Below are 27,905 nucleotides of genomic sequence, written 5' to 3'. Positions count from 1 at the left end.
TTTCTCAGCCTTTTGGCTCAGGATACTCCTTACTGAGTGAGTGGTATATATTTTCAATTTTCCCCCAAAGGTTAATTTTTTGCTTTATTCTACAAGTGGGGCGCTCGCTGCCACCGCCTGAATGCAGGTTGGCCACCCCCAGCTGACAGGGTCTTGCAGTTTTGATAAACAGGCCACTGGTTTCCTGGATCCTCCCCGGTCCTGGGCTAACCCTCCATGTGCTGCCCCTTTTTCTATATCCACAAACAGATGGAAGGGTTTGTCTAAGGCAGGAAGACTCAGTGCTGCTGCACTGACTAATTTTGGCTTTAAAGTTTCAAAATTTGCTTGTCGTCTTCTTCCCACCTAATCTCTTCTTCTGCTAACTTTTCAAACAAGAACCTGATGGCCTGCATGTATGCTTCAATCCATAGCCTGCAATATCCCAACAGGACTAAAAACCTTCTGACTTCTCTCTTAGTTTTTGCCCGTGGGAGTGAGGCTATCCTTGCAATTCTCTCAGGGTTCAGCTGCCGGCTCCCTTGACAAATCACATGTCCCAGGCATTTTACTTCCCTCTCTGCAAACTGGAGTTTCCCTTTTGATACTCAAAGTCCTTGGTCCCCCAGAAAATTTAATAATGCTATGGTGGATTCGCAAACTTCATTTTCTTCCCGTCCTGAGAGAAGCAAATCATCTCCATACTGGATGAGCTTTATCTCAGGTTTGATGGAGAAGAGTTTTAGTACTTCTCCCAAGCCTTGACCAAATAGGTTTGGGGATTTGGAAAATCCTTGTGCTAACCTGGTCCACCAAAGCTGTTGCTTTCTCTCTGAATCGGGGTCCTCCCACTCAAAAGCAAATATATCCCTGCTTTCTCCTGCCAGTGGACATGCCCAAAAAGCATCTTTTAGGTCTATCACTCTAAGCCACTGGTGTGCTGGGGGGATATTACTCAGTAGTGTACAGGGCTTAGGCACTACTGGGTACCGATTCACTGTTCTTTGGTTTGCTTCTCTTAAATCTTGGACAAGCCTGTAAGTCCCATCTGACTTCTTTATTGGTAATATGGGTGTATTTTGGGGGACATACACGGCTCTAAGGTCCCCTCCTCAAGTAGGTCCTGGATCCCTGGCTGCAGTCCTTGTCTCCCTTCCAGGGAAAGTGGGTATTGTCATACCTGAACTGGATGGTTCTCATCAACTATTTTTATTACTATAGATTTCATGTTCAATTTACCTCAATTTTTCAGTTTTGCCCACACCATCTCATGAATTTTGTCCTCATTCTCTTCCGTTAATTTGAATAGCTTAACCACCATTTTTCCTTCCTCTGGGAGTACTCCAATGTCTAACTGCACCTGTAAATCCCACCCTAATAGATTTCACCCTGCTTGTGGAACTAATAGGACATCCCCTGTTGAGGATTTTTTGCAGGACAATGGACACATTCAGCAGATGCACAGTCCAGCCTTCTGGTAACAAAGGAACCAGTTCAAGAAACGGGGTCAGTGAATCCTTGATGACAGGAAAAGAAGAAGAAGTCAGAGGAGTCGGCAAAGTTGTCAGCAAAATAAAAAAGAGAGCTCAGGGTGGGCCAGACAACCAAAGCAAGACGCGTCAAGAATCGGGTGATCCAATCGGCATTTAATTTTAGACACATAAACAGCTAGGATTAACCAATCATGTATTAGCTAGAGACTCGTGCACAGCAGAACTTATTATAAATACAGGCCTCAGTACAATAAAATTGGTTTCACTTGATCATATTGATCATGGTGAGATGTCCCATTTGTGATTCTCCGCACTGCAATTCCTATCTCAGACCCCAGGTCTAATGATGCATGGCGATGCACAGCATCCCTTAGACACTCTAGAAACTCAGATGGAGTCTCGGAAGGCCCCTGCTTAACAGAATACAGGACAGACCAATTTTTGGTCTTTGGGATAACTCTCTCCACTTGCAGTGCTAGCCAATCTTGATAATCTGCTAATTTCTGTAACTCTGCCAATATATTTGGATCCCATTTAGGGTCCCTTGGAGAGGGAAAAATTCTCTTACATCCAATCACCGGCTTTTACAGTTATCCTCTGCCAAAGCCCCTTCTCAGGATCAGCTGCTTTTCTGTTTCAGTGAAAGTATCCAGTAATAACTGGGTGTCTCTCCAATCTGGGTTGTGTTGTTTGATAACATATCGTAAATGCTTCGCAATAAGTATCAGGTTGCTGTGGTAATTTTAGCAATCCTTTCCCATGCCTCTAGATCAGGGGTGGGGAATGGTGCTTTAACCATCAGTCTCCCTCCTTCCGGTCCCACTGCCTCTCGCAGAGTGGCCTGTAACACTGCTTGTCTCCTGGTTCTGGACAAAACCGGACTGCCAGGAGGGGAGTGGGTTTGAGCGGATATCCCTTCCAAGCCTATGTCCTATTTTTTTGGAAAGTCCACCTCATCCTCATCCTCATCCTCCCGTCTTCTAGGAGGCACTTTCAGCAAATGTATTGTATCTTTTTCTTGAGCTGCAGCACGGTAGACCTTATCTGATTTGGTACATGGTTATCCTATGCTGCATGCTGAGCAACATTGCTTAATTTGCCCTCTATTTCCTTTGTTTTCCTTCTCAAGGGCTAACACCAGTGGGTCTGAGGGAGTGCTGAGCCCACAGTCCCTCTCCCATTCCAGATGATTTCGTAAGGCGAGAAACATACCAGCAGAAGAGACCTCATCCTACTTCCTTCCTGTCTTAAAAACAGCATTAACTGCAACAAGGTATTACAATCTAAAGTTCCGGCAGCTGGCCACTTGGCTCAGTCTTCCAGCCTGTATAATGGCCACTCCACATGCAGCATTGGATTAAATCTTTCTTGTTCTCCAATCCCACCTTACTGGTGACTTCTTTCCAGTGGGTTCAGATACATCCCAAAGGGCTAGCTCGGGGAACTTCTTTGCTCTGGTGAGTTCCCATTATCTCCTTCTCCTTCTCATTTCCACCCAAAACTCTCTTCACAAAGCCTCACAGTCCTTTCCCAATTCTCCTCCCACATGCAACCCCAGGTTACAGGTACCAGATGTGATTTTCCACACACAAGCTTTAAAATCTGAGGTTCAATATCGGCTTGATTAGGAAACCTCTGTCCACACTCAGAGCATGTGCCCCGCCGCCTGCTGAACAGCAGTACCAACGCCTCTCACAAACTCCGCACTGCAATAGTGCCCATGGAGGGTGCCAGTCTCTCAAGGTGCCCAAGGCTCCCAAGAACTGCCCACAAAGGCAGGCTATTCCACTTACTCCTTCGTGAATTTCTAAATTCTCCACAGCAGGCTGCTTCCCATCTAGAGAAACTACATTACCAGCTTGTCACTGCTGAGGCGGTTGCAATACAAAGTAGAGGCATTAAGCAGTCTTAGATGGCAACTCTTTATTATCGAAGATGGTTGACTTTTTATACACTTCTAATTGTTTATACTTCTTCTACTTTAACTATTGACTACAGTAAATTAACATAACACTATGAGTGAAAAGTAACAGTGACTTTAATTTACTTTTAAAAAATGCTTTGTTTAGTTACAAAGTTTCCTCTTTATCTTTCTTCAATTCCTCTCTTCTCTTAGTCTCCTTAATAACAACCTTAAAAAAACTCCTTATCAACTTCTTACTTCTCAACTTCTTTGCACTCCTTTAGCTAACAGACCCGCTGTTAGCCCCTTCCACACCAGCTGAGGTCCAGTAAAGCCCCTCTAAATAAACCCATTCATCCCCTTTATCTATCCAATGATTTACTGGATTCAGAAACTCCCAGGGGTCAAGCCCGAACTACTGAGGCAGTGGAATCCTCTCAGTTCATTGAGCCATGGCCCTGGCTGTGTAAGGCATGCTACATGGACACAAGACAACCGGTCCTGTCCGGCTGGGTCCCAGCAGTGCCTCACAGCAGTCCTCCATCCATGTCAGGATGCCGGCCAAGAGAGGTCCTGGGAGCTGAGGCAGCTGATTTTAAGCTTGTGCAGGTGCCTACAGGCCAAGGCCAACGGTGTTCCCTCAGGATATAGCAGTCCTGAGGGGTCTCCCTCATTCAAACAAATCAGCAGACAAATGCATTGTCAGCCAAAAGCCCTTTCATTGACCTGGCAGGAGGGCAGGGGTCTGCACCCAGTGAAATGTTTCTCCACCATGTATAAATTTCAGTGGGTTGATGTAGGAGTTGTATCAAAATCACCATCCATCTTTACACTGCTGAGGTGATTCCATAGGCAGCGGGTTAGAAATACATTGTGTCAGATTCCCATACTTGAAGCTGATGTCCAGGCCCTGGCCAGGAGCGGTCTCGATGCCCCAAAGCAGCACAAAGTCTTCCTCAGGGCTTCCCTGCACAGGGCTGATTCCACACTTGCCCTTAGTTCTTCTGGTAGACTGTGTCTAAAGCTTTTTGTCAGGTCACTCTCATGTCAAGTTAGGCCTGCCAGGTTTTTGTTATGCTAACTGGTGCTAAGTACTTAGGCATGTCTGTGCTAATTACTTGTTTACTCACGTGAATTGCTTGCGCTCACTTATGTCAAACCAAGGCCTTGTTCCATCCCCAAAGGTGCCTGAGGCCACCCGCTCCTTGTGGCACCAGTTGCTTTTCTGTGGAATGTTCTCCCTCCCCCAGGGTAAAGAGGGAGCTGGAGAAAGAGCTTGCCAGGCTGCTCTCCATCCTTTCCCAGCACTCCTGGTGAAGTGGAGAAGTCCGAGCTGAGCGCAAAGGTGCAAATGGAGCAGCCGTGCACAGGAAGGCTCGGTGGGAAGGATGATCCAGGATCCATAGGCCTGGCAGCCTGAGCGTGCTCCAGGGGAAGGCCTTGGAGCAGATCCTCCTGAGTGCCATCCCACGGCACCTGCAGGGAACCAGGGCGTCTGCTGGAGGGTGGGAAAGCTCTGCGGAGGGACGGGGACAGCTGGGGCTCCTGACGGGGTGTTGAGGGCTTCTGTGTGGGAGTTTGGGGGGCTGGTGCTGGTGGGGTGTTGGAGAAGGAGTTGTCTGGAAGGTGAGAGGTCTAGGCTGGAATTTGAGTCAGTTTGAAGGCAGCATCTGTGCTTTGGCACAGCTTTGGTTAGGGAGGGCAGAAGGAATATCTGTGACTTTTCCTCTTCATGGTCCTGATTCTCCTGCAGGGAACAAGAGGGGAGAGCTGTACTTTACTGGCCACTCAGATATCTGTACCAGGGGGAGGATTCGCCCTTTTGCCATCTATTCATTTCTTTGGGCTACTATTGTACCACTGAGTGGACTCTCATTTCTTGAGAGCTTTTATTCCTTAAGAGAATAAGGATATTATCATTCCTTCATGGAAAACCGTTTGTAAACCAAAGAATGGCCCTTTTTTTGCCTCTGTGTAGTGCTCTGTTCTGTAAAGTGACTCTCAGTGGATGACATTAAGGCAAATGAGTTGCTGCATTGAGATGGGAAGCAAAATTCCAACTCTTCACCTTCTCAGGTTATTCAAATTAATTTGGGAAGTTTGTAACTTTTTGAAACTACTTGAGTTGAGCAATGGGAAGTAAAGCTTTCCTGAACTGAAGATTCTAAAATGTCAGATTCTTCTGTGCCCTCGCAGCTAAGGTGTTTTTGTGCTGATGAAGCGATTTGCAGAATAAATAAATAGACTCCACAACTCGATGTAGTTATGAAGTGGGTATGTATGCCAGCGCCCGGCACAAGCGAGATAGTTCTCCAAAAACTTGTGCCCCAAGCCTCAGTCTGACCCACAACTTTATTCACAAAAGTGTTCCATATGCAATACATTGCACAACTTTAGCATGCATATTCAACCCGCCTGTCCTTGCCTCTCATGCTAAATAGGTCCCCGCCCTTCTGGGCATGCGTGGTTTGCTATGGTGGTCACACGGGTGGTCTCTGGTGGTCTCTGAGGCTGAAGATTGTGGTCTTCCTCCTATTTGAACTCTTGAACTTTTCTCCTCTGTGCATGCGCTTTTGGTCCTTTCGTGCCTATCTGAGTAGGTCTGTCAGTCTTGATAAGCTTAGAGGCAGAGGAGCCCCTTTATCTGGGTTCTTTGCATCTCCTGGTCTTTTCTGGCATTGTCCTTTATGCAAGAAGCTTCAGAGATTTGCATTTTCTTATGCCCTTTGTACCACAGCAGAGGTTTCTCAAGTAAAAGGTTAAAATTCAACACATAATTCTACAAACTAAAATTTAAATGTTTTAATTTATTTTGTTAATTCAAGTGAACTACAAAAATCTCTATTTCACTGAAAGAAATTACTTCAATGAGAAAATAATTTCAGCACGGAGTAAGAGCTTCTGACAGAGACCAAGTGTTGCCAGCAGTTGCTCCAGGTGCTCCTGCCAACAGCCCCTGCAGGACGGAGCACAGCCCCCAGTGCACACAGACTTTGGCTGCCCTCTGGCAGAGAAGCCCTTTCGGGACGCAGGTTTCTGGGGCAGGAGATGGGCACCGGTGCTGCCAGGGCTTGGGGGAACTCTGCTTTGGTGGGGACTGTGCCACACCTGCTGATGTCAGCGCTTCCCGGGCCCCAGGGGTCAGAGCAGCATTCGTGCCCTGGCCCACACGTTCCTCGTCTGTGTCACACAGCTGTGCTTAGGATGGCCACCACATGGGACGTGTCCCGAGGAGGCCGTGCCAGCTTCTGTGAAGGCCCCGTGCCCTTCCCAGCACGGCTGCGTCGGCAGCCCTGGGGGCTCCTTCTGCTGCCCTGAGCCTGCAGAGCAGGGCAGCGTTTGCTGATGGTTTGAGCCGTTCCTAAAGATCCTGTTGGGCTGTCTTAGACACTTGGGGTGAGGGATTCCTTCCAACCCGAGCCACTTTGGGTGGACTGGGGGTGGCCCCAGAGCAGGGGGCAGTGTGTGCAGGGGCCCTTTGTGACACGGTGCAGCACGGTCACCGTGGCATGGAACGGGACAGCGTGTCCAAGGGCCCTTTGTGACATGGGGTGACATAGGAGCTGGCGGTGACAAGACCACGCCACAGTGCTCGGAGCACGCGATGGGACAGGACGGGACAGAGTGGTGCCGTGAGGAGCCCCCGCACAGCGCACTCGTTCCTGTCTGACCCGGAGCTTTTCCGAGGCATTACTCCTGCAGGTGACCTCGTGGCCAGACCAGAGGGCTTGGTGACCTCTGGCCTTCCCGAGGCTTCTCTTCTGCAGGTGCCCTCCAGGGCAGACCGTGGCATTTGCTTAGCACGGTCCTTGATGAGGAGTCTCCTGTCCTTGTGGCTGGAGCCCCCAAGACCAGAGTGCAGGACTTGCTGTCCTGTAGCCTTGCCAAGACTTCACTCTGCAGCACTTGCTGACTCGGACCTTTTCCAAGCCACCTTCTCCTGCAAGCAGCCATGAATCCAGGGAGTGTCGTAGAGCACAGGCCTGCGGGCGTGCCCAAGCTGGCCTGGGGGAAGGAGGAGAAAGAAGGCCCTGGGACTGCCCCAGCACAGCAGCCTGAAGAGGTGGAGCAGTTCCAGCCACTGCAGAAGGGTGAGTGCCAGAGCTGGGCCGCAGGGCCGGTGCCTGCAGCCAGCTTGGCCCCATCTCATCCCATCCCATCCCATCCCATCCCATCCCATCCCATCCCATCCCATCCCATCCCATCCCATCCCATCCCATCCCCTGGGCACTTGCCCATGGACAGGACAGAATAGGGGCCAGGGCAGACACCCCACAGCCGTGCTCCATCTCCTGGGACATCCCAGGGCTGTCCCTGCCTGGGGAGCGCAGGGCTGGGCTGTGTTCTCCGGCCTCTCCCGCAGCCCCTCAGCTCAGGCTGCACTCGCTCTTTGCCAGGTGCAGCCGTGCAGCACACACAAGAGCAGGATCCCGCCCATGGCCTCTTCCGCAGAACAGCGCAGGTACCTGCAGCCATCCCCAGCTGGGCTCGGCCTGCTGTCACCGCTCAGCTGAGCACCACGCTTGGAGCATTCCGTGGAACATCCCTGGCTTCCTGCCCTTCTCCTACAGCTGGTTTGCAAATTCATCAAGAGGATTCGGGAGGAAGAGACCAGCACCATGGGCACAGGGCTCAGAGCATATTCACACATCTCCAAAACCAAGGCCTGTGCTGCCCTGCTGGATATGCTCGTAGAGGAGGGGTTTTCCAATCCAAAGCAAGTAAGCAGCCTGTGGCCAGGATTTCATCCTCCCAGGAATTGCTTGGCCTCCCAAGCCATGCCTGCTGCTTACTGGAAGCCTTTGAGGCCATGGCAGTGTGGTGGCAAGGAAAACACTTCTCTGGGGAAGCTGGGGACATTCCTCCCTCTGGCAGCTTTCCAAGTCTCCCCGTGCCTTCTCCAGGAGCCTGCCATGGTGAGGTACATCCACCAGTGGCTCATGGCCAGTCAGTTTGCTGAGCACAGGCTGGACAGGGCCCTACTGGATCTCACCAATGAACAGCCTGCTTATGTAGTAATGTGTCCTGGTTTTGGGCAAATTTGGGAGAAAACCTTCAGAAGGAGCCCCCAGAAAGCAAACCCCCACAGCCCCTTGCTCACCTGGCTCGGGAAGAATTTCTTCAGAGAGTAGTGGAAACAACCTGTTTATTGAGCAGGCAAAGCACTCCCCAACAAAAAAAAAATGAGCAACACCAGATGACAAAAAGTCTTTCTATGCTCTGAAGAGGTGACAAATTCAGGAAGTCTCTCCTGGGAATGGTTGCCCAGTTATCGCTCTCCGGCACTGGGGGTGGCTGCTGCAGGTCACAAAATGCTGGCTCTCGTTGTTTCTTGGTGTTTCCCAGGTCCCAGTCCTGAGCAGGTTCAAATGGTATTCAGGAAAGGGAAAGAAAAAAAACAGTCCAGGGAAAAAATTGGATTGCCTAGCTAAACTAACTAATAAGCAAAAGCAAGGGCAAAAGCAAAAACCAGGAGCAAGAGCAAAGTGAAAGCAAGCAAGCCAGCAAGCAAGCAAGAAAGCCAGCAAGCCCTAGCCTCTCCTAGACACAGACCATGGGGAGAGGTGAGCTGGCTGATAACAAGACAAAACAAACCTTCACTTTTCGGAGCCAGTCCTGAAGGCACAGAACATAACATCAAGCATAAACAGGACACACGATTGGAGATGCAAGCACCATAACGTCACCCTAGGACATTCCACTCCTTATCTCCATATCGTCAACATACTACCAAACATCATGTAAAAACTTCATCAAGTAAAAACTTCCATCTTTCACTTACTCAGACACATTTCCTTCCATCTCCCTTGCTCATCAAGTAAAAACTTCTGTCTTTCACTTACTCAGACACATTTCCTTCCATCTCCCTTGCTCAAACTTTTGACACACATTTCCTTCCATATCACTTGCTCAAACCTTTGACACTTACACATTTCCTTCTGTCTCATGTCGGTGTGGTTTAATGTACAGACAGTGGCAGTAACATCCAACAAACAGTGATATTTGCATATGAGGCTCACCCCACAATCAGATCTCCCTGAGGTACACATTGAGGTCTTCCATATTTCTGCATTATTCACCATGTACAACCTGGTCCCTGAGCAAAGACAATCCCACAAAGGATTTTGTCTGTACTTGCGGCAGAATTGATCCACACTGTGTTCCCTAACAAACCTCTGATATGTGCCACTGGGACTTTATCTCCATCTACTATATTCAGGGACTCAGACTGGGCAGGGCCTGCTCCATTGGTGGAACCTCGGGTGTTAACTAACCAGGCGGCCTTTGCTAAATGCTGCTCCCAGTTTTTGAAAGATCCCCCACCCAATGCTTTCAAGGTGGTTTTTAACAGTCCATTGTACCTCTCCACTTTGCCTGCAGCTGGTGCATGGTAGGGGATATGGCGCACCCACTCAATGCCATGTTCCCTAGCCCAGGTGTTCATAAGACTGCTCTTGAAATGAGTCCCGTTGTCAGACTCAATCCTCTCAGGGGTACCATGCCTCCAAAGGATCTGCTTTTCAAGGCCCAGGATGATGTTACGGGCTGTAGCATGAGACACAGGGGAGGTCTCCAACCATCCCGTGGTGGCTTCTGCCATTGTGAGCATGTAGCGCTTACCTTGGCGTGTCTGGGGCAGTTGATGTAGTCAATTTGCCAGGCCTCCCCATACCTGTACTTGGACCGTGGCCCACCATGCCACAGGGGCTTCACTCGCTTGGCCTGCTTGATGGCAGCACACGTCTCACGGTCATGGATAACCTGAGAAACACTGTCCATGGTTAGAGCCACCCCTCAGTCTCGTGCCAAATTAAAAGTGGCATCTTTGCCCTGATGGCCTGAGGAATCATGGGCCCATTGTGCTAGGAGCAACTCCCCCTTGTGTTGCCAATCCAAGTCTATCTTTGACACCTCTATCTTTGCAGCCTGATCTACCTGCTGATTGTTTTGCTGCTCTTCATTAGCTCTACTTTTGGGGACATGGGCATCTATGTGGCAAACCTTCACAGGTAGTTTCTCTACCCAGGTAGCAATGTCTTTCCATTCTTCAGCAGCCCAAATTGGTTTTCCTCTATGCTGCCAGTTAGCCGCTTTCCATCTCTCCAGCCAGCCCCACAGAGCATTGGCTACCATCCATGAGTCCGTATAAAGGTCGAGCTTTGGCCACTTCCCCTTTCTGCAATGTCTAGGGCCAGTTGAATGGCTTTGAGTTCAGCAAGTTGACTTGATCCACCCTCTCCTTCAGTGGCCTCTGTGACCCATTGTGTGGGGCTCCATAGAGTTGCTTTCCACTTCCGATTCATCCGTACAATATGACAGGAACCGTCAGTGAAAAGAGCGTAGCGTGTTTCCTCTGCTGGCAGTTGGTTGTATGGTGGAGCTTCTTCAGCCCATGTCAGTGCTTCTTGTTCTTCATCTGTGACACCAAAACTTTCACCTTGGGGCCAATTTGTAATTGCTTCCAAAATCCCAGGGTGATTCAGTTTACCAATATGGGCGTGCTGCGTGATGAGAGCAACCCACTTGCTCCATGTAGCACTGGTGGCATGGTGGGTGGAGGGAACCTTTCCTCTGAACATCCACCCCAGCACCGGTAGTCGGGGCGCCAGGAGGAGTTGTGCTTCCTTACCAATCACCTCTGAGGCAGCTTGGAGTCCTTCATAGGCAGCCAAGATTTCATTCTCTGTAGGGGTGTAGTTGGCTTCAGACCCTCTGTAGCTCTGACTCCAAAATCCTAATGGTCGGCCTCGAGTCTCATCAGGCACCTTCTGCCAAAGGCTCCAGGACAAGCCATTGTTCCCAGCTGCAGAGTAGAGCATGTTCTTCACCTCCGGTACCGTCCTGACTGGGCCAAGGGCTACTGCATGAGCGATTTCCTGCTTAATCTAGGCAAAAGCTTGTTGCTGCTCAGGGCCCCAATGGAACTCGTTCTTCTTGCAGGTGACCAGGTAAAGAGGACTCACGATCTGACTGTACTCAGGAATGTGCATTCCCCAAAAGCCTATGACACCTAAGAAAACATGTGTTTCCTTCTTATTGGTTGGTAGGGACATAGCTGTGATCTTGTTGATGATATCGATAAGAATCTGACACTGTCCATCTTGCCATTTCACTCCCAAGAACTGGATCTCTTGAGCAGGTCCATTAACTTTACTCTTCTTGATGGTGAAACCAGCTTCCAGGAGCATTTGGATGATTTTCTCTCCTTTCTCAAACACTTCTGCTGCTGTGTTCCCCCACACAATAATATCATCAATATACTGTAGATGTTCTGGAGCCTCACCCTTTTCCAGTGCAGCCTGGATCAGTCCATGGCAGATGGTGGGGCTGTGCTTCCACCCCGGGGCAGTCGGTTCCCGGTGTACTGCACTCCACTCCACGTAAAGGCAAACTAAGGCCTGCATTCTGCTGCTAGAGGAATGCAGAAAAATGCATTAGCAATATCAACAGTGGCGTACCACTTTGCTGCCTTGGACTCCAGCTCGTACTGGAGTTCCAGCATGTCTGGCACAGCAGCGCTCAGCGGTGGAGTCACTTCATTCAAGGCACGGTAGTCCACTGTCAATCTCCATTGTCCTTCAGATTAACGCACAGGCCAAATGGGGCTGTTAAAGGGTGAGTGGGTTTTGCTGACCACTTCTTGGCTCTCCAGCTCTCGAATCATCTTATGGATGGGAACCACAGCATCTCGAGTTGTTCTGTACTGTCGGCGATGCACTGTTGAAGTGGCAATTGGTACTTTTGCTCTTCTCCCTTCAGAAGTCCTACTGTAGTTGGATTCTCGGACAGTCCAGGCAAGGTGTTCAATTGCTGGACGCCCTCTGTCACAGCAGCTGCTATCCCAAATGCCCACCTGAGTCCTTTTGGGTCTTTAAAATACCCCCTTTGGAGGTAATCTATGCCCAAAATGCATGGGGCCTCTGGGCCAGTCACAATAGTGTGTTTTTTCCACTCATTTCCAGTCAGGCTCACCTCAGCTTCCACCAAGGTAAAGTCCTGTGATCCCCCTGTCACGCCAGCGATGGAGACAGGTTCTGCCCCCACGTGTCTCAATGGGACTAATGTGCATTGTGCACCAGTATCGACCAAAGCCTTCTATTTTTGTGGTTCTGATGTGCCAGGCCAACGAATCCACACTGTCCAGAAAACACAGTTTTCCCACGCCTCTACCTGGCTAGAGGCAGGGCCCCTCTAAGCTTGGTTATCCTTCTTTCCCTGGGCATATGTCTTAGAGCTTCCTTCAAGGGGATCGGACATGTCATCATCATCATCATCATCATCATCATCATCATCATCATACCTGGCAGCTTGGCTATGGGCAACTGGAGCTGCTTTCCTTTTGGTGGAACTTCCTCTCTGAGTCTTGCCTTCCTTCAATTCATGCACCTGTTGTGCTAGAGCAGCAGTAGATTTTCTGTCCCATCTCCTCATGTTTTCTCCACAATCACTCAGGAAGAACCACAGCTCAGCTCGTGGGGTGTACCTTCTCTCCCCATCTGGGGAACGTCTGCGTTGGATACCAGGGCCTCTAATTTGTACTGCCGAGATTTGGAGAAGGTCCTCTTTAATCTCCTCCCTGAGTTTCTTGTGATTCTCCTCTATCTTGTCTTCTAATTTCTGCAGACGTGTTTCCACTGCTGCAATTCTGGCGTCTGTTCGGCCATGCACAGCATCTGCATATGCCCAGAGCTTCTTCACCATATTGAGCACGGTCTCGTCCTTCTCATCCTGCTTCATTATTGCTAAAGCAGAAGCAAGTTCATGTGGCTCAAGCCGTACAAGTTTTCGCCACATCACAGATGTACATGGTACCATGTCTGGATTCCCAGTTGTTATTTCATTGGAGAAGATAATCTCTGCCACTGCCATTTCTCTCAGGCGTTGGATCCCTTGTTCCATAGTCTTCCACTGCTGCATATAAAGATCATCTGCACACAGGTATCTTTGTGCTACACTTTCCAGGAGCCGTGCCCAGAGGCTGTGAGGGTTAGCCGCCTTCATCATTCCTTGGTCGATGACAGGATCATGTGACAGGGATCCCAAATGCCTCGCTTCAGTGCCATCCAGAATTGTAGCTTCACCTGCAGCATCCCAAAGACAGACCAACCAGCTAATTATAGACTCATTAGGTTGTCGAGTGTAATCCTTTCTTAGGCCACAGAGGTCCTTTAGGGAAAAGGACTCAGTATTGGCCTCTGATCTTGTACCAGTTTCTTTGACTCCAGATTTTATGTCAGGAGGCGTTGAGGGTCCTTCTCCTGCATCATAATCATCATCGTCATCCACTGGTCGATCGGTCTTGTCTGTGCACTTTCCACTTCTCGTGCTGGTAGCAACAGCCACTGATTGAGGCTTACAGTCTGGTTTAGCTGCTGGCCTCGAGCCTGGGCTGTTGGCTGCAGCCTGAGTGACTGGGATCACTGCTGATTTATCTCCCTGCCCCACTTCCTCTGTCTGCTGCCCTACAGGACCTAGCAGAGTACGATAAGCATATGCCAGGGCCCAGCTCACTGCAATGATCTTCTTCTCCTTAGAGGTATCATGGCACTTCTCTTTCAGGTACTTTGCCACCTCAGCTGGGTTCTGAATTAGTTCACATGGAAAGTCCCAGACTATAGGGTCAGAAAACTCCTTTAAGATTTGGTCCATTTCCCACACCACTCAGGATTTCTCACACCTGTGTCTACTCCTGGGTCAGGGGTCTCATCAGCCCTTCTAGAAATCTCAGCCCTCATTCTAGAGAAGCTGCAGACTGTATAGAGAAAGCTTACCAAATTAAATACCAGAAAGATGGTCTCTTTAACATTCAGGGGAAACTGAACATTCTCCAACAGGGATGTAACAGATTCAGAGGAGAAGAAGGAAAGCAAAGGCTGAAAAGCCTCATCTCCTGCTTCTCCTCTAACAAACTGGGTGCACAACCATAACCATGAACCAAACATTCCTGGAACAGACTCCAGCACCTTTATAAACCTCCTGCAAGCCATTACAACCAAGCCCAGCCCAATGGATATTCTGGTCAGTGCCCCTCTACTGCAAAAACTACGTATTAGGGACAATACCGGAGCTATTTCTGGATAAGAAAATAAACCTAGGGACCATAGAGGTATTAAGACCTCAAAAAACCCTAGGGACCAGAAACACATGCAGGCCTGCACCTCAAGAGACATTATGAATTCAAAAAGCATAGCCAGTAACTCTCTATACCAGCCCAGAGTAATTGCAACCAAAATATGATTAGAACAGGGTTTTTTCCACTCTCTCGAGCCATGAGTTGGGTGCCAAAATATTTGCCCTAGTTTAGAGCAAATTTGGGAGAAGACCTCTGGAAGGAGCCCCCAGAAAGTAAACCTCCCACGGCTCCTCCCCCACCTGGTTCAGGAAGAATTTCCTGGGAGAGAAGTGGAAAAAAAAAAACCATGTTTATTTAACAAGCAAAACACTCCCCAACACAAAAAAACAACACCAGATGACAAAAACTCTTTCACCGTTCTGAAGAGATGACAAATTCAGAAAGTCTCTCTGGGAGTGGTCGCCCAGTTCTCGGTCTCCAGTGCTGGGGATGGCTGCTGCAGGTCACAAAATGCTGGCTCTCGGTATTTCTTGGTGTTTCCCAGGTTCCAGTCCAGAGCAGGTTGGGATGGTATTCAGGAAAGGGAAAGGAAAAAAAAAACAGTCCAGGGAAAAAATTGGATTGCCCAGCTAAACTAACTAATAAGCAAAAGCAAAAAACAGGAGCGAGAGCAAAGCAAAGCAAGCAAGCCAGCAAGCCAGCAAGCCAGCAAGCCAGCCTCCCCTAGACACAGACCATGGTGGCGAGTTGAGCCGGCTGATAACAAGACAAAACAAACCTTCACTTTCAGAGTCAGTCCTGAAGGCACAGAACATAATATCAAACATAAACAGAACACACGACTGGGGATACAAGCACCATAATGTCACCCTAGGACACTAACCGAGGGAGTTCCACTAAAGTGAAGATAGTATCAACCTCCCATGACCGAGCAGCTGGGTATGATCTGTCAGATCCCCTTGAAGATACCTGTACCATGTATGCCCAGGAAAGAAATAATAACCAGGGTTAGAGGGGCCCTGCCTCTAGCCAGGAACAGGCACAGGAAAACCGGATCTCCTGGACAGTGTGGATCCAATGGCCTGGCATATCAGAGCCACAAAAATGCGACGCCTTAGTTGACACTGGTGCGCAGTGTACCCTGATACCATCGGGACATGTGAGGGCAGAACCTGTTTCCATTGCTGGGGTGACGGGGGGATCACAGCAATTGGCCCTGTTGGGAGCCGAGGTGAGCCTGACTGGGAAGGAGTGGCAGAAACATCCTATTGTGACCAGCCCAGAGGCCCTGGGTATTCTGGGCATAGACTTCCTCCAGAACGGCTACTACAAAGAACCAAAGGGACTCAGGTGGGCTTTTGGCACAGCTGCTGTAGAGGCAGAGGACATTAGGCAATTGAACACCTTGACTGGACTGTCAGAGCACCCATCTGCAGTAGGATTCCTGAGGGTGGATAAGCAACAAGTACAAATTGCCACCTCAACAGTGCATCGCCGGCAGTATCAGACGAATCGAGGTGCCGTGATCCCCATCCACAGAATGATCGGTTAGGTGGAGAGCCAAGGGATGGTCAGCAAAACCCACTCACCCTTCAACAGCCCCATCTGGCCTGTGCACAAGTCTCAATGGAGATTGGCTGTGGACTATCGTGCCTAGAATGAAGTGACTCCACCGCTGAACGCTGCTGTGCCAGACATGCTGGAACTCCAGTACGAGCTGGAGTCCAAGGCAGCAAAGTGGTACGCCACTGTTGATATTGGTAACACGTTTTTCTCCATTCCTCTGGCAGCAGAATGCAGGCCTCAGTTTGCTTTCACCTGGAGGGGTGTGCAGTTCCAGAGGCACCTGGAACCGACTGCCCCGGGGTGGAAGCACAGCCCCACCATCTGCCATGGACTGATCCAGGCTGCACTGGAAAAGGGTGAAGCTCCAGAACACCTGCAGTACCTCAATGGCATCATTGTGTGGGGGAACACAGCAATGGAAGTATTTGAGAAAGGAGAGAGGATCATCCAGATTCTGCTGGAAGCTGGCTTTGCCATGAAGAGGAGCAAAGTCAAGGGACTTGCCCGAGAGATCCAGTTCCTGGGGGTAAAGTTGCAAGACGGATTGTGTGAGATTCCCACTGAGGTCACCAAAAGGATCACTGCGATGTCTCCACCAACCAATAAGAAGAAAACACGAGCTTTCCTAGGTGCCATAGGTTTTTGGAGAATGCACATTCCCGAGTACAGCCAGATTGTGAGCCCTCCCTACCTGGTCACCTGCAAGAAGAACGATTTCCTCGGGGGCCCTGAGCAGCAACAAGCTTTCGCCCAGATCAAGCAGGAGAATGCTCAGGCAGTAGCCCTTGGCCCAGTCAGGATGGGACCAGAGATGAAGAATGTGCTCTACTCTGCAGCTGGGAACAATGGTCTGTCCTGGAGCCTTTGGCAGAAGGTGCCTGGGGAGACTCGAGGCCGACCACTGGGATTCTGCAGCTGAAATTACAGAGGGTCTGAAGCCAAATGCACTCCCACAGAGAAGGAAATCTTGGCTGCCTATGAAGGAGTTCAAGCTGCCTCCGAGGTGATTGCCACAAAAGCACAACTCCTCCTGGCACCCTGACTGACAGCACTGGGGTGGATGTTTAAAGGAAAGGCTCCCACTACCCTCCACGACACTGCTGCCACATGGAGCAAATGGATTACTCTCATCATGCAGCACACCCGGATTGGAAACCTGAATCGCCCTGGGATTTTGGAGATAATTACAAACTGGCTGCTAGTGAGAACTTTGGTCTCACTGACGGAGAGCAGCAGGAACAAGTGACAAGGGCTAAAGAAGGTGCACCATGCAACCAACTGGCAGCATAGAGGAAAACCAATCTGGGCTACTGATGTGTGGAAAGACATTGCCTCTTGGGTAGAAAATGTGTCTGTGAAAGTCTGTCATGTAGATGCCCATGTCCCAAAGAGTCGGGCTAATGAGGAACACCGAAACAACGAGCAGGTAGATCAGGGTGCAATGATAGAGGTGTCAAAGATAGACTTGGATTGGCAACACAAGGGAGAGTTGCTCCTAGCACAATGGGCCCATGATGCCTCAGATCATCAGGGCAGAGATGCCACCTCTAAGTGGACACAAGATCAAGAGGTGGATCTAACCATGGACAGTATTTCTCAGGTTATCCATGACTGTGAGATGTGTGCTGAGATCAAGCAGGCCAAGTGGGTGAAGCCCCTGTGGTATGGTGGGCAGTGGTCCAAGTACAGGTATGGGGGGGCCTGGCAGATTGACTACATCACACTGCCCCAGACATGCCAAGGCAAGCGCTACGTGCTCACAATGGTAGAAGCCAGCACGGGATGGTTGGAGACCTCCCCTGTGCCTCACGCCACTGCCCGGAGCACCATCCTGGGCCTTGAAAAGCAGATCCTGTGCAGGCATGGTACCCCTGAGAGGATTGAGTCTGACAACGGGACTCATTTCAAGAGCAGTCTTATCAACATGGGCTAGGGAACATGGCATTGAGTGGGTGTACCATATCCCCTACCATGCACCAGCTGCAGGCAAAGTGGAGAGGTACAATGGACTGTTAAAAACCACCTTGAAAGCATTGGGTGGGGGATCTTTCAAAAACTGGGAGCAGCATTTAGCAAAGGCCACATGGTTAGTTAACACCCGAGGTTCCACCAATGGAGCAGGTCCTGCCCAGTCTGAGTCCCTGAATACAGCAGACGGAGATAAAGTCCCAGTGGCACACATCAGAGGTTTGTTAGGGAAGACAGTGTGGATCAATTCTGCCGCGAGTACAGACAAACCCATTGGTGGGATTGTCTTTGCTCAGGGACCAGGTTGTACATGGTGAATAATGCAGAAATATGGAAGAACACAATGTGTACCTCAGGGAGATCTGATTGTGGGGTGAGACTCATATGCAAATATCACTGTTTGCTGGATGTTACTGCCACTGTCTGTACATTAAACCACACCGACATGAGACAGAAGGAAATGTGTAAGTGTCAAAGGTTTGAGCAAGAGAGATAGAAGGAAATGTGTAAGAGTCAAAGGTTTGAGCAAGAGAGATAGAAGGAAATGTGTAAGTGTCGAAGATTTGAGCAAGTGAGATGGAAGGATGAGTAAGTGAAAGATGGAAGTTTTAACTTGATAAAGTTTTTACATGATGTTTGGTAGTTACGTTGACAATTTGGAGATATGGGGTGGAATGTCCTAGGGTGACGTTATGGTGCTTGTATCCCCAATCGTGTGTTCTGTTTGTGCCTGATATTACGTTCTGTGCCTTCAGGACTGACTCTGAAAGTGAAGGTTTGTTTTGTCTTGTTATCAGCCAGCTCACCTCCCCCCATGGTTTGTGTCTAGGAGAGGCTAGGTTTCCTTGCTTGCTTGCTGGCTTGCTTGCTTTCGCTTTGCCCATGCTTTTGTTTTTGCTTATTAGTTAGTTGTTTTTTTTTGTATTGGGGAGTGTTCTGCTTGTTGAATAACAGGGTTTTATTCCACTTCTCTCCTAGGAAATTCTTCCTGAACCAGGAACGGGAAGGGCCGTGCGGGGGGGGACTACTTTCTGGGGGCTCCTCCTGGAGGATTTCTCCCAAATTTGCCCTAAACTAGGACATCTTGGCATGTCAAGGGCTGCTTCTCACCTGCCCTGAAGCACTGGGGCTCTGGGCTTTCCTTCCTATGGGAGAGAACTGTCCTTCTCCTCCAGTGACCTAGGGCCAAAACCAGGATTCCTTCTCCAAATTTCTTTATATGCAAAGGTTGTTCCCAGATGAAATCTGCCAGGAGAGACAGGTCTCACTGCCTTGGCCACCCAGGGGCCGCCTCTCATGTGCCTTTAAGACACTGGGAACATGTACTTTTCTTTCTTATGGGAAAAAAACATCCATCTTAACTAGGCACCCATGGCCAACATTGGGGATCTGCCTCCAGAATCCCTATATCCAAGGATAGCTCCCAGACAAAAGCTGCCAGGAGAGACAACTCTGGCTGGCCTTGGCTTCCTGAGGGCTGGCACTCATCTGCCTCTGAAACACTGGGGCTCTGTGCTTTCCTTGCTAATGAAAAGAACGCCTCTTCCTTTCCAGACACCCACGGCCAAAACTGAGATTCCACTTCCAAAATGCCCTGTGTCCAAGGATAGCCCCTAGACAAAAGGTGCCAGGACAGACAGGTCTGGCTGGCTTGGCCTAAGGGTGGCCACCTTTCATCTTCTTCCAGAACACTTGGATTTTGTGCTTTTCTTTCCTATAGGGATAAAACCATCCATCCTGACCAGGCGCCCATGGCCAAAACTGGGATTCCACCTCCAAAACTCCGTACATCCAAGGATTGCTCCCCAGTGAAAGCAGCCAGGACTTAAAGGTTTGGCTGCCCTTGGCCTCTAGGGAGCTGCCTCTCACCTGCCTCAAAACACTGGGGCTCGATGCTTTCCTTCCTGTGGAAAAAAAAACCGTCCTTCTTCTCAAGGTGTCCATGGTCGAAATTGAGATTCCTCCTCCCAAATTCCATATATCCAAGGATCTCTTCATGACAAAAGCTGCCAGGACAAACAGGTCTGGCTGGCTTGGCCTCCCAGGAGCCACCTCTCTCCTCTTCTGCCTTTGAAACACTTGGGCTCCGTGCTTTCCTTCCTGTGGAAAAGAACCGTCCTTATCTATGCAGAAATGGCCAAAATTGGGGTTCCAGCTCCCAAATTCCCTATATCCAAGGGTTGCTCCCAGGCAAAATCTGCCAGTACCATCCATTCTGGCTGGCCTTGGCCTCTGGTGGCTGCCCCTGCTACACTGGGTCTTGGTTCTTTCCTTCCCATGGAGATCACTGTGACATGGTGGGGACCTCATGGAAGCAAGGAGATCATTGTGGCACCACTGGAGCCCATGGAACCAAGGGGCCATGGTGACACAGCGGGGCTTCATGGACCCAGAGACCATTATGACTCTGTGGGGCCTGATGGAACCATGGAGGCCATTCTGACCCTTCAGGGCCTCGTGTCACCAAGGGGGCATTGTGACACCTCAGGGCCTCATGGAAGCAAGGGACCATTGGGATACTGTGGGGCCCCATGGAACCGAGGGAACATGGAACAGGTCTGGCTGTCTTGGCCTCCCAGGGTCCACCTGACAGCTCTGGCTGATGTTGGAATGCGAAGAGCTGCCTCTCATCAGCTCCTGGAGCACTGGGGCTCTGTGCTTTCCTTGCTAAGGGAAAGAACTGTCCCTCTTTTCAGTTGGCCATTGCCAAAATTGGTAAGCTCCCTTAAGATTTCCTCCATGCAAAAGTATCTCTCAGAAAAGCCTTGTACGTCTGGCTGGCCTTGTCCTCCAGTGGTCACCTCTCATCTGCCCCAGACAGAGGGCTCTGTTCCTTCCTTCCTATGGATAAAAACAGCCTTCTTGCCAAAGACCATGGCAAAAATTAGACTTTGGCCTCCCAAATTGTGTATATCCAAGGATTGCGCCCAGACAAAAGTAGCCAGGACAGACAGGTCAGGCTGGCCCTGTCCTCTGGTGTTTTTCTTAGACTATGAGCTGAATGTTTTCATTTGAAAACACCTTGGAGAGGGCCCAGAGATCTCTCAAGGTGGGGTTTGAGGCTTCGGCACATGACCACTACATATGGACAAAGGAGCTCTGTGCTCTGTGCTGTTGTGGTGGTTTTGCATCACGGAAGTGATGTCCTGAGAGAAGCTGCGAGCAGTTTCCTCAGTGTCTGACAAAAAAACAATCAGTAATTAGCTTTGAGAGCTGACAATCTGTTAAACCACTAAGGAAACTGCACACGCCTCTGTGAAGACACAAGTTAAAGATGGAGAAGCCTGGCTGGGTCTGTTTCCCTTCTGGCCAGCAAAGAGGTGACCAGGCCGGCCCAGCCCCGTCTCAGCCAGGCCAGGCCGGGCGGCTCCTGCCGTGGGGCCGGGCCCCTTCCCAGGGAGCCGCCAGGCCCCGTCGGCTGCCGGGCAGGGCAGGGGAGGCCGCGGGGCCGAGGCCGGGCCGGGCCGTGGCTGCGGTTGCTGACATCTGGCCGCTACCGAGCCCTGCCCCGCCGCCAGCCCGGGCCCAGCCAGGATCCGCCGGGCCCCAGGAGCAGCCCCGGGCCGGGCCGGCTCGGCCAAGGTTCTGCCGCCCTTGGGGTTCGCCCGCAACCAGCGGGCAGGGGAGGAGAAGCCATGGGCCCCGGCCGTGCTGCTGCTGTGCTCTGGCCTGGCTGCTGAGATCCTGGCCCTGCCCCAGCGCGGCCCAGCCTGACACAGCCCCAGCGCAGCCGCTGCAGAAACCTCCATGGTAAAACAGCTCCGGCCGCAAGTACCGAGCCCGGCCGGGGTCACGGAACCATCTGCAGGCCCCGGCTGAGATATTGACTCTTCCAGTGCTTCCATCCTCCCTCGAGTGAGAGAAAAGGACAAGGTGCAGGCACACAGAGGAGCAACATGAAGACACCGAGGTCAGTGAAGAGGAAGTTGAGTCCCAGATGTGAGGGATGAGGAGATGCCTTGATCTTGGGGCTGAAATCCTCTGGTAAAGCTATGGAGAAGGATGTAATTGATACATCAGACTCTCTTTTTCCCTATAACACATTGAAAAGTATGGGGAGATGATTTGTTCAGCAAAGGCCTCCATGGTAATGTAAGGAAATGTTGAAGTAGCTGTGATCCCATGAGAAGTTTGAACAATGAAAGAGAGCAGAGTGATGAGAACCTATGCCCTCAGGGAGAGAAGAAGACCTCTTTTCCCAGAGATGACGATGATTTCAGAAATAGATGAAGAGAACCTTTGCTCTTAAACACCACATCTTTAAATTTATACCCCATAGGTTGGTATGGCCCATAAACATAGCTGTGGAAAGGCTGTGAAAAAATGAGAGGGACTTCACGATTCCAGGTTTTTCCAGGCAGCTGCTATTTGTGTAAATGAAAAGTCATGAGACAACTGTGGTCTTGTGGAGAAGTCTCCATAACATTTACAAGAGGAACTTCTCTCCCTAAGTGAAGAAAGACTATTCTAGAGGTGGAAAACTGACTGAAATTTTATGTTTTTTCTCTCTTCATTGTCAGGTTCTATGGAGAGAGGAAGTGTTCTGAAAGTTTTCCTCTGATTCTTATTACTCTTTCTTTAAGTTACTGGTAATAAACTTTTCTTTATACACTTTTAAAATTTTAAGCCCACTTTGCCTTTCTCCTAATCCTATCTCAGAGCAGGAAATGAGAAAGGATATTCTAGTGAGTGCCCCGGTAATTAGCCAACACTGAACCCACCACACTAATTGATGCATTAGCTGAGAAAACTCAAATTGGTGAACCAAAACCACTACAGAAACTTCCTGCTGAACTGCCCCAGACAAGAGGGAAATCAAGGCAGAGCCATGGTTTGTTAGGACTTGCTTGATCCAAATGAGCCCCATGGTGCATTTGGAGCTGAGCCCTGGAACCTCAGGGCCTGAGAGGAGATTGCACAAACCTGTCCAGGAGTCAAAGTCAGAGGAAAAACCCCAAAGTTTCTCAAGATATTAATGGATGCCACTGAGGTCCATCCCCAACACAGGCTCCTCATGGACTCCTTGGGGTAGAGAACTAGAGGCCAGGATGGCACAAAAACCTCTCGGAGACTCAAAATAGCACAACAACCTCTCATTGTGGAAAGGACAATCCAAAGTACCTTAAACTCCTTGAGTATCTCAAAGCATCAATGAGCCCCACTGAGTGTCAGTACAAAGCTCCCCAGGGACTCGTTAAAGCAGATAATTGGGGCCATGATTGCACAAACCTCTCACAGAGTCTGGATCAGAAGGGAAACACCAAGTACCTGAAAAGAACTGAAGTACCTTGAAGCATTAATGAGCCCCACTGGGTGCTGTTCCTGACAAAGCCTCTCCAGGGACTAATTACAGCAGATAATTGGGGCCATGATTGAACAAAGCTCTCAGAGACTCTAAGGCAAAAGCCAAAGCCAAAGTGCTTTGAAAAACCTGCAGTCCCTGGGAGCATGAAGGAGCCCCCAGGGCCATTCCTGAGCAAGGCTCCCCAGGGACTCCTTCCAGCAGATCCTTGAGGCCACTGGGATGTGGGCTAGGGGGGGATGCTGAGGGCAGGACAAGGGGCTGACAGTGCCCAGCCTGGCTGGGGCTGTGCCAGGAGGCCCCAGTGCCTCAGGACAAGGTGTCTCCTGACAGCCCTTGGTGGCACAGAGCCTGCTGTGCCCCAGGGCACCAAGACTTGGCTTCTCTTTGTCCCCACCTGTCATCAGTGCCTCCAGTTCTCTGCTCTGCCTGGGGCCTGGGGACACTTTCTCAGTCGTGTCCCTCAGTGGGACCCATTAAAAGTCAAAGGAACTTTGGAGCTGGATTCTGACTTGGAGTTCTGGAGAGGTTTCTGCAGCTCCCTCTCAGGGCCTGATGTTCAGGGCCTGAGCACAAAGCCCCAGAGGGTCATTAAAGTCCTTGTGCTGTGTCTGTGCTGCTGAGCTGGGCCGGGCTCCTGGCACAGAGGGTGAGCCTGGCAACCAAGGAGAGCTTCAAAAGCACATTTCTCTGGATGAGCAGCTCTTCTCCCAGCCCAGCAGGGCTGGGGCACTGCCTGCAGCCAGCCCGGGCACAGCACAGAGGCACAGAGAGCTTCCATCAGTCAGGGCTGGGAAGGTGCTGAGAAGTGCCTGGGGCAGAATCACTGGCAGCCCTTGGCACAGGAACCTCTGGCTGCAGGACAATGCAGCTGCAGCTCCTGGAGTGATCTCCTACAGCTGGAACATCCCAATGCCCACAGACCCTGTGAGTCCATTCTCTGATCATCTCTTGTGCAGAGCAGCCAGGGGTGTCCAGGGCTGTCCTGCAGAGCAGGGTCCTGCAGCCCAGGGCGCTGTGCTGGGCCAGGGACTCTGCTGCCTGCCAGGGACAGCTCTCAGCCGGCCCGGGGAGCTGCTCCCAGCGCTGGAGAGAAGCTGTGGGGGGAAGGAGCCACCCTGAGCAGGGCAGGTGCTGCTGCTGAGAGCTGCTGGCTGGGGCAGGGCTGCTCTCTGCTCCAGACCAGCCTGGGCACAGCTCCGCAGGACACTTCCCAAAGAAGGTAAACCTGGGATTGCTGTAAAGCTCAGGAGCTTTCCTGAGAGTGTTTTCCATTTCCTGCTTGCAGAAGGATGAGAAAGTTGTGGTGGTGACAAAAAGATTTCTGCTTTTTATTCATTTTTCATATATTTGTAGCTCTGTAAATTACTATTATATAGTTATAAAAATATAATCCTTACTTAACTCTATATAACTCTTAATTAACTCTATTAAACTACTGTTATGTACTTTTATAACTATAATCCTTAATTAACTCTAGTACATTTCCTAACCTTTCTCTTAGATTTTAGAAAAATAACCTGTCTAAATACATTCCTGAAATACTATATAGTCTTATGATCTGGAAGAGGACCCACAAGAAGAATATTTTTGTTTTTGAGCAGAATTTAAGCAGTCATAACAAAAACATGCAAAAAAAACCCTTGGACCTACTCCAATGGGTTGAGCAAGGGGTTGTTACTGGGGCAACTGAATCTCCTACTGGATTTTCCTGTTAAATATCCTAATTAATCAACCATAATAAATTGTTGAAATCAGGGGCCAGGTATGACCCATCCCCACTGGGACACCTGGAAGCTTCCAATAAAGGTCTGTTTTTTACTTTACTGGTCTAACACTGTTTTTACTTTACTGTTCTAACTTTGTTGCAAGGTTTTTGGTTTTTTTTTTTTTTCCTCTTTTGATTATAGACAACAGGGGGATGAGAGAAGCAGAACAGGAATTGTGATCCCAGAATCACAGAACATTCTGAGTTGAAAGGGACACACAGGATCATCAAAGCAATGTTTGAACATTTATAGAGACTCCTGAACTGTGACTTTGGGTGGTCAGTCTCTCTGCTGGCAGCCTCCCAAAGGGCCTTCAGCCACTCCTCAGCCCTGGACAGCAGCAGCATCACCTTTGCAGGGCCCAGCAGGGCTCTCCTGAGCTGCCCTCGCCCAGCTGCACACAGACCCTGCCCCAGCCAGGGCCCTGCACACAGGCAGGTTTCTGTAGGGCCGGGCCGAGGGCACCCAGGGTGGGATGGGCTCTGTGAGCGCTGGCAGGGACAAGGCACCTCTCAGGAGGGAATGTCCAGGCCCAGGGAGATGCTCGGGGAAGCAGAGGGGGCTGAACAGAGCAGTGCTGGGGCAGGAGGGCACTGTTGGTGTGTGGGAGGTGCCGGGCACAGCTGGGCACGGGAACACTGTCCTGAGTGCCCGGCTGTCTCTGCCCTGCCCTCTCAGGCACAGCACCACAACATCTTCTCCTGTTTCTGCACTCCCCTGATATTGTCAGTGTTTTCTGGTGCTCTCAGGGAGGCTCCGGCATTTGCAGCAGCTGAGTCAGGCACTGCCCTTGGCATTCCTGCCAGGCAGGGCTGCCCATGGGAATGGGGTGTCCAAGCTTCCCTGGGACCTGTGGGGCTGTGGGCAAAGCAGTCCATGGGAAAGGGGAATGAGCTCAGCCCCTCCCTGAGATCCCATCATGGGCACAGCCGAGGATCTCCTTGCTGTGCCCTTCCCAGCTCTGAGCTGCCCTCCTGCGTGCAGAGCTGTGCCAGAGCCTCTGGGAGTTCCCTGAATGTCCCACGGGGAAGTGCAGAGATGCCACAGCTGAGGAAATGCTGCTGGGTTGGCCAAGGGAGCCGTGAGTGTCCTTGGCACAAGGGGGTGCTGAGAGCTTGCCCAGAGACCTTTGGAGAGGGTGAGACATTCAGGGATCCCTCTGCTCTGGGCAGGGTCTGGATTATCCCAGGGTGACCCGGGAGTGTGATTGTGCTCTGATTGCAGCCAAAGGTGCAAAGCCAGGGCAGTTGGGAACAAGCCCATCCAGCCCCTCACCTTCCCTCAGCCACAGGGAATCCTTTGCCTCTCACATCTCTCAGTGGCAAATGCTGAGTGCAGTAGGAATGCTGGGGATTTCTGACCTCAGAGAGCCAGGAATTATGTGTGGATAGGAAAACAATTCCTAAACCAGCTACTGCCAGCCTCTCCTGACTTGTCACTGTCCTTTCTCCATGAACAGGTCCCCACGTGCAGCCACAGCCAATGTCCAACAGCAGCTCCATCAGCCACTTCCTCCTGCTGGCACTGGCAGACACGCGGCAGCTGCAGCTCCTGCACTTCTGCCTCTTCCTGGGCATCTCCCTGGCTGCCCTCCTGGGCAACGGCCTCATCATCAGCGCCGTAGCCTGCGGCCACCACCTGCACACACCCATGTTCTTCTTCCTGCTCAACCTGGCCCTCAGCGACCTGGGCTCCATCTGCACCACTGTCCCCAAAGCCATGCACAATTCCCTCTGGGACACCAGCACCATCTCCTACACAGGATGTGCTGCCCAACTATTTTTTTTTGCCTTCTTCATCTCAGCAGAGTATTCCCTCCTGACCATCATGTCCTACGACCGCTACGTGTCCATCTGCAAACCCCTGCACTACGGGACCCTCCTGGGCAGCAGAGCTTGTGCCCACATGGCAGCAGCTGCCTGGGCCAGTGCCTTTCTCAGTGCTCTGCTGCACACAGCCAATACATTTTCCCTGCCCCTGTGCCATGGCAATGTCCTGGGCCAGTTCTTCTGTGAAATCCCACAGATCCTCAAGCTCTCCTGCTCCAAATCCTACCTCAGGAAACTTGGAGTTTCTGTTGTCATTACATCCTTAGCATTTGGTTGTTTTGTGTTCATTGTTTTCTCCTATGTACAGATCTTCAGGGCTGTGTTGAAGATCCCCTCTGAGCAGGGACGGCACAAAGCCTTTTCCACCTGCCTCCCTCACCTGGCCGTGGTCTCTCTGTTCCTCAGCACTGGCATACTTGCACACTTGAAGCCCTCTTCTATCTCCTCCCCATCCCTGGATCTGGCCCTGTCAGTTCTGTACTCGGTGGTGCCTCCAGCCCTGAACCCCCTCATCTACAGCCTGAGGAACCAGGAGCTCAAGGCTGCAGTGTGGACACTGATGACTGGACGTTTTTCAGGAACATTAAACAACTGGCCAATTTCTGCAAATCACTTGAAATAAAAGTAATCTTTTATAGTTCTTGTTGTTTGGTTGTGGGATTTTTTACTTTGTTTTAGTTTTTAAAATATTGACCACAAGAAAATGTCAATGTTTGTGCAATTTCTCCTTTTGTTTCCCTCCACCTTCCCTGTGGCCACAGACTGTGTCAATGAGGGGTTGCGATCTCAGGGGCTTTAAAGGAACTCAAGGATGTCCCAGCAAAGTTTTCTGCAGAGATGCCCTTTTGTTGCCTTCTCTGGAGCTGCAGCAGCAATGTCTGTGTGCAGAGCTGGGGGCAGATCAGTGCTGGCACAGCAGCTGTGCCCAGCAGCAGCAGCACTTGGTGTTGCCAGTGCTGCTCCCGTGGCCCTGCCCCACTGCCCTGGTGGCCCTGGTGTTGCTGCAGGGCCTGAGTGCTCTC

General features: G+C 50.6%; 2 protein-coding genes across 2 annotated transcripts in view; one reads left to right on the top strand and one right to left on the bottom strand.

Moving 5' to 3' along the window:
- The window catches only part of LOC137463911 (zinc finger protein 271-like), a 309,559-nt gene that overhangs the window by 102,381 nt on the left and 179,273 nt on the right, over window positions 1–27,905 (bottom strand). The gene's annotated exons all lie outside the window — the stretch shown is intronic.
- LOC137463948 (olfactory receptor 14A16-like) lies at window positions 16,146–27,451 on the top strand (the record flags this gene model as incomplete). The annotated part of the gene is made up of 2 exons (XM_068175295.1): window positions 16,146–16,209; window positions 26,514–27,451. Coding segments are annotated over exons 1-2 (1,002 nt in total), but the record flags the coding sequence as incomplete, so codon positions are not given.

Source organism: Anomalospiza imberbis, chromosome 32 (genome assembly GCF_031753505.1).
Source record: "Anomalospiza imberbis isolate Cuckoo-Finch-1a 21T00152 chromosome 32, ASM3175350v1, whole genome shotgun sequence".
NCBI classification, from domain to species: Eukaryota; Metazoa; Chordata; class Aves; order Passeriformes; family Viduidae; genus Anomalospiza; species Anomalospiza imberbis.
This window is presented reverse-complemented; position numbering and strand designations above follow the sequence as displayed.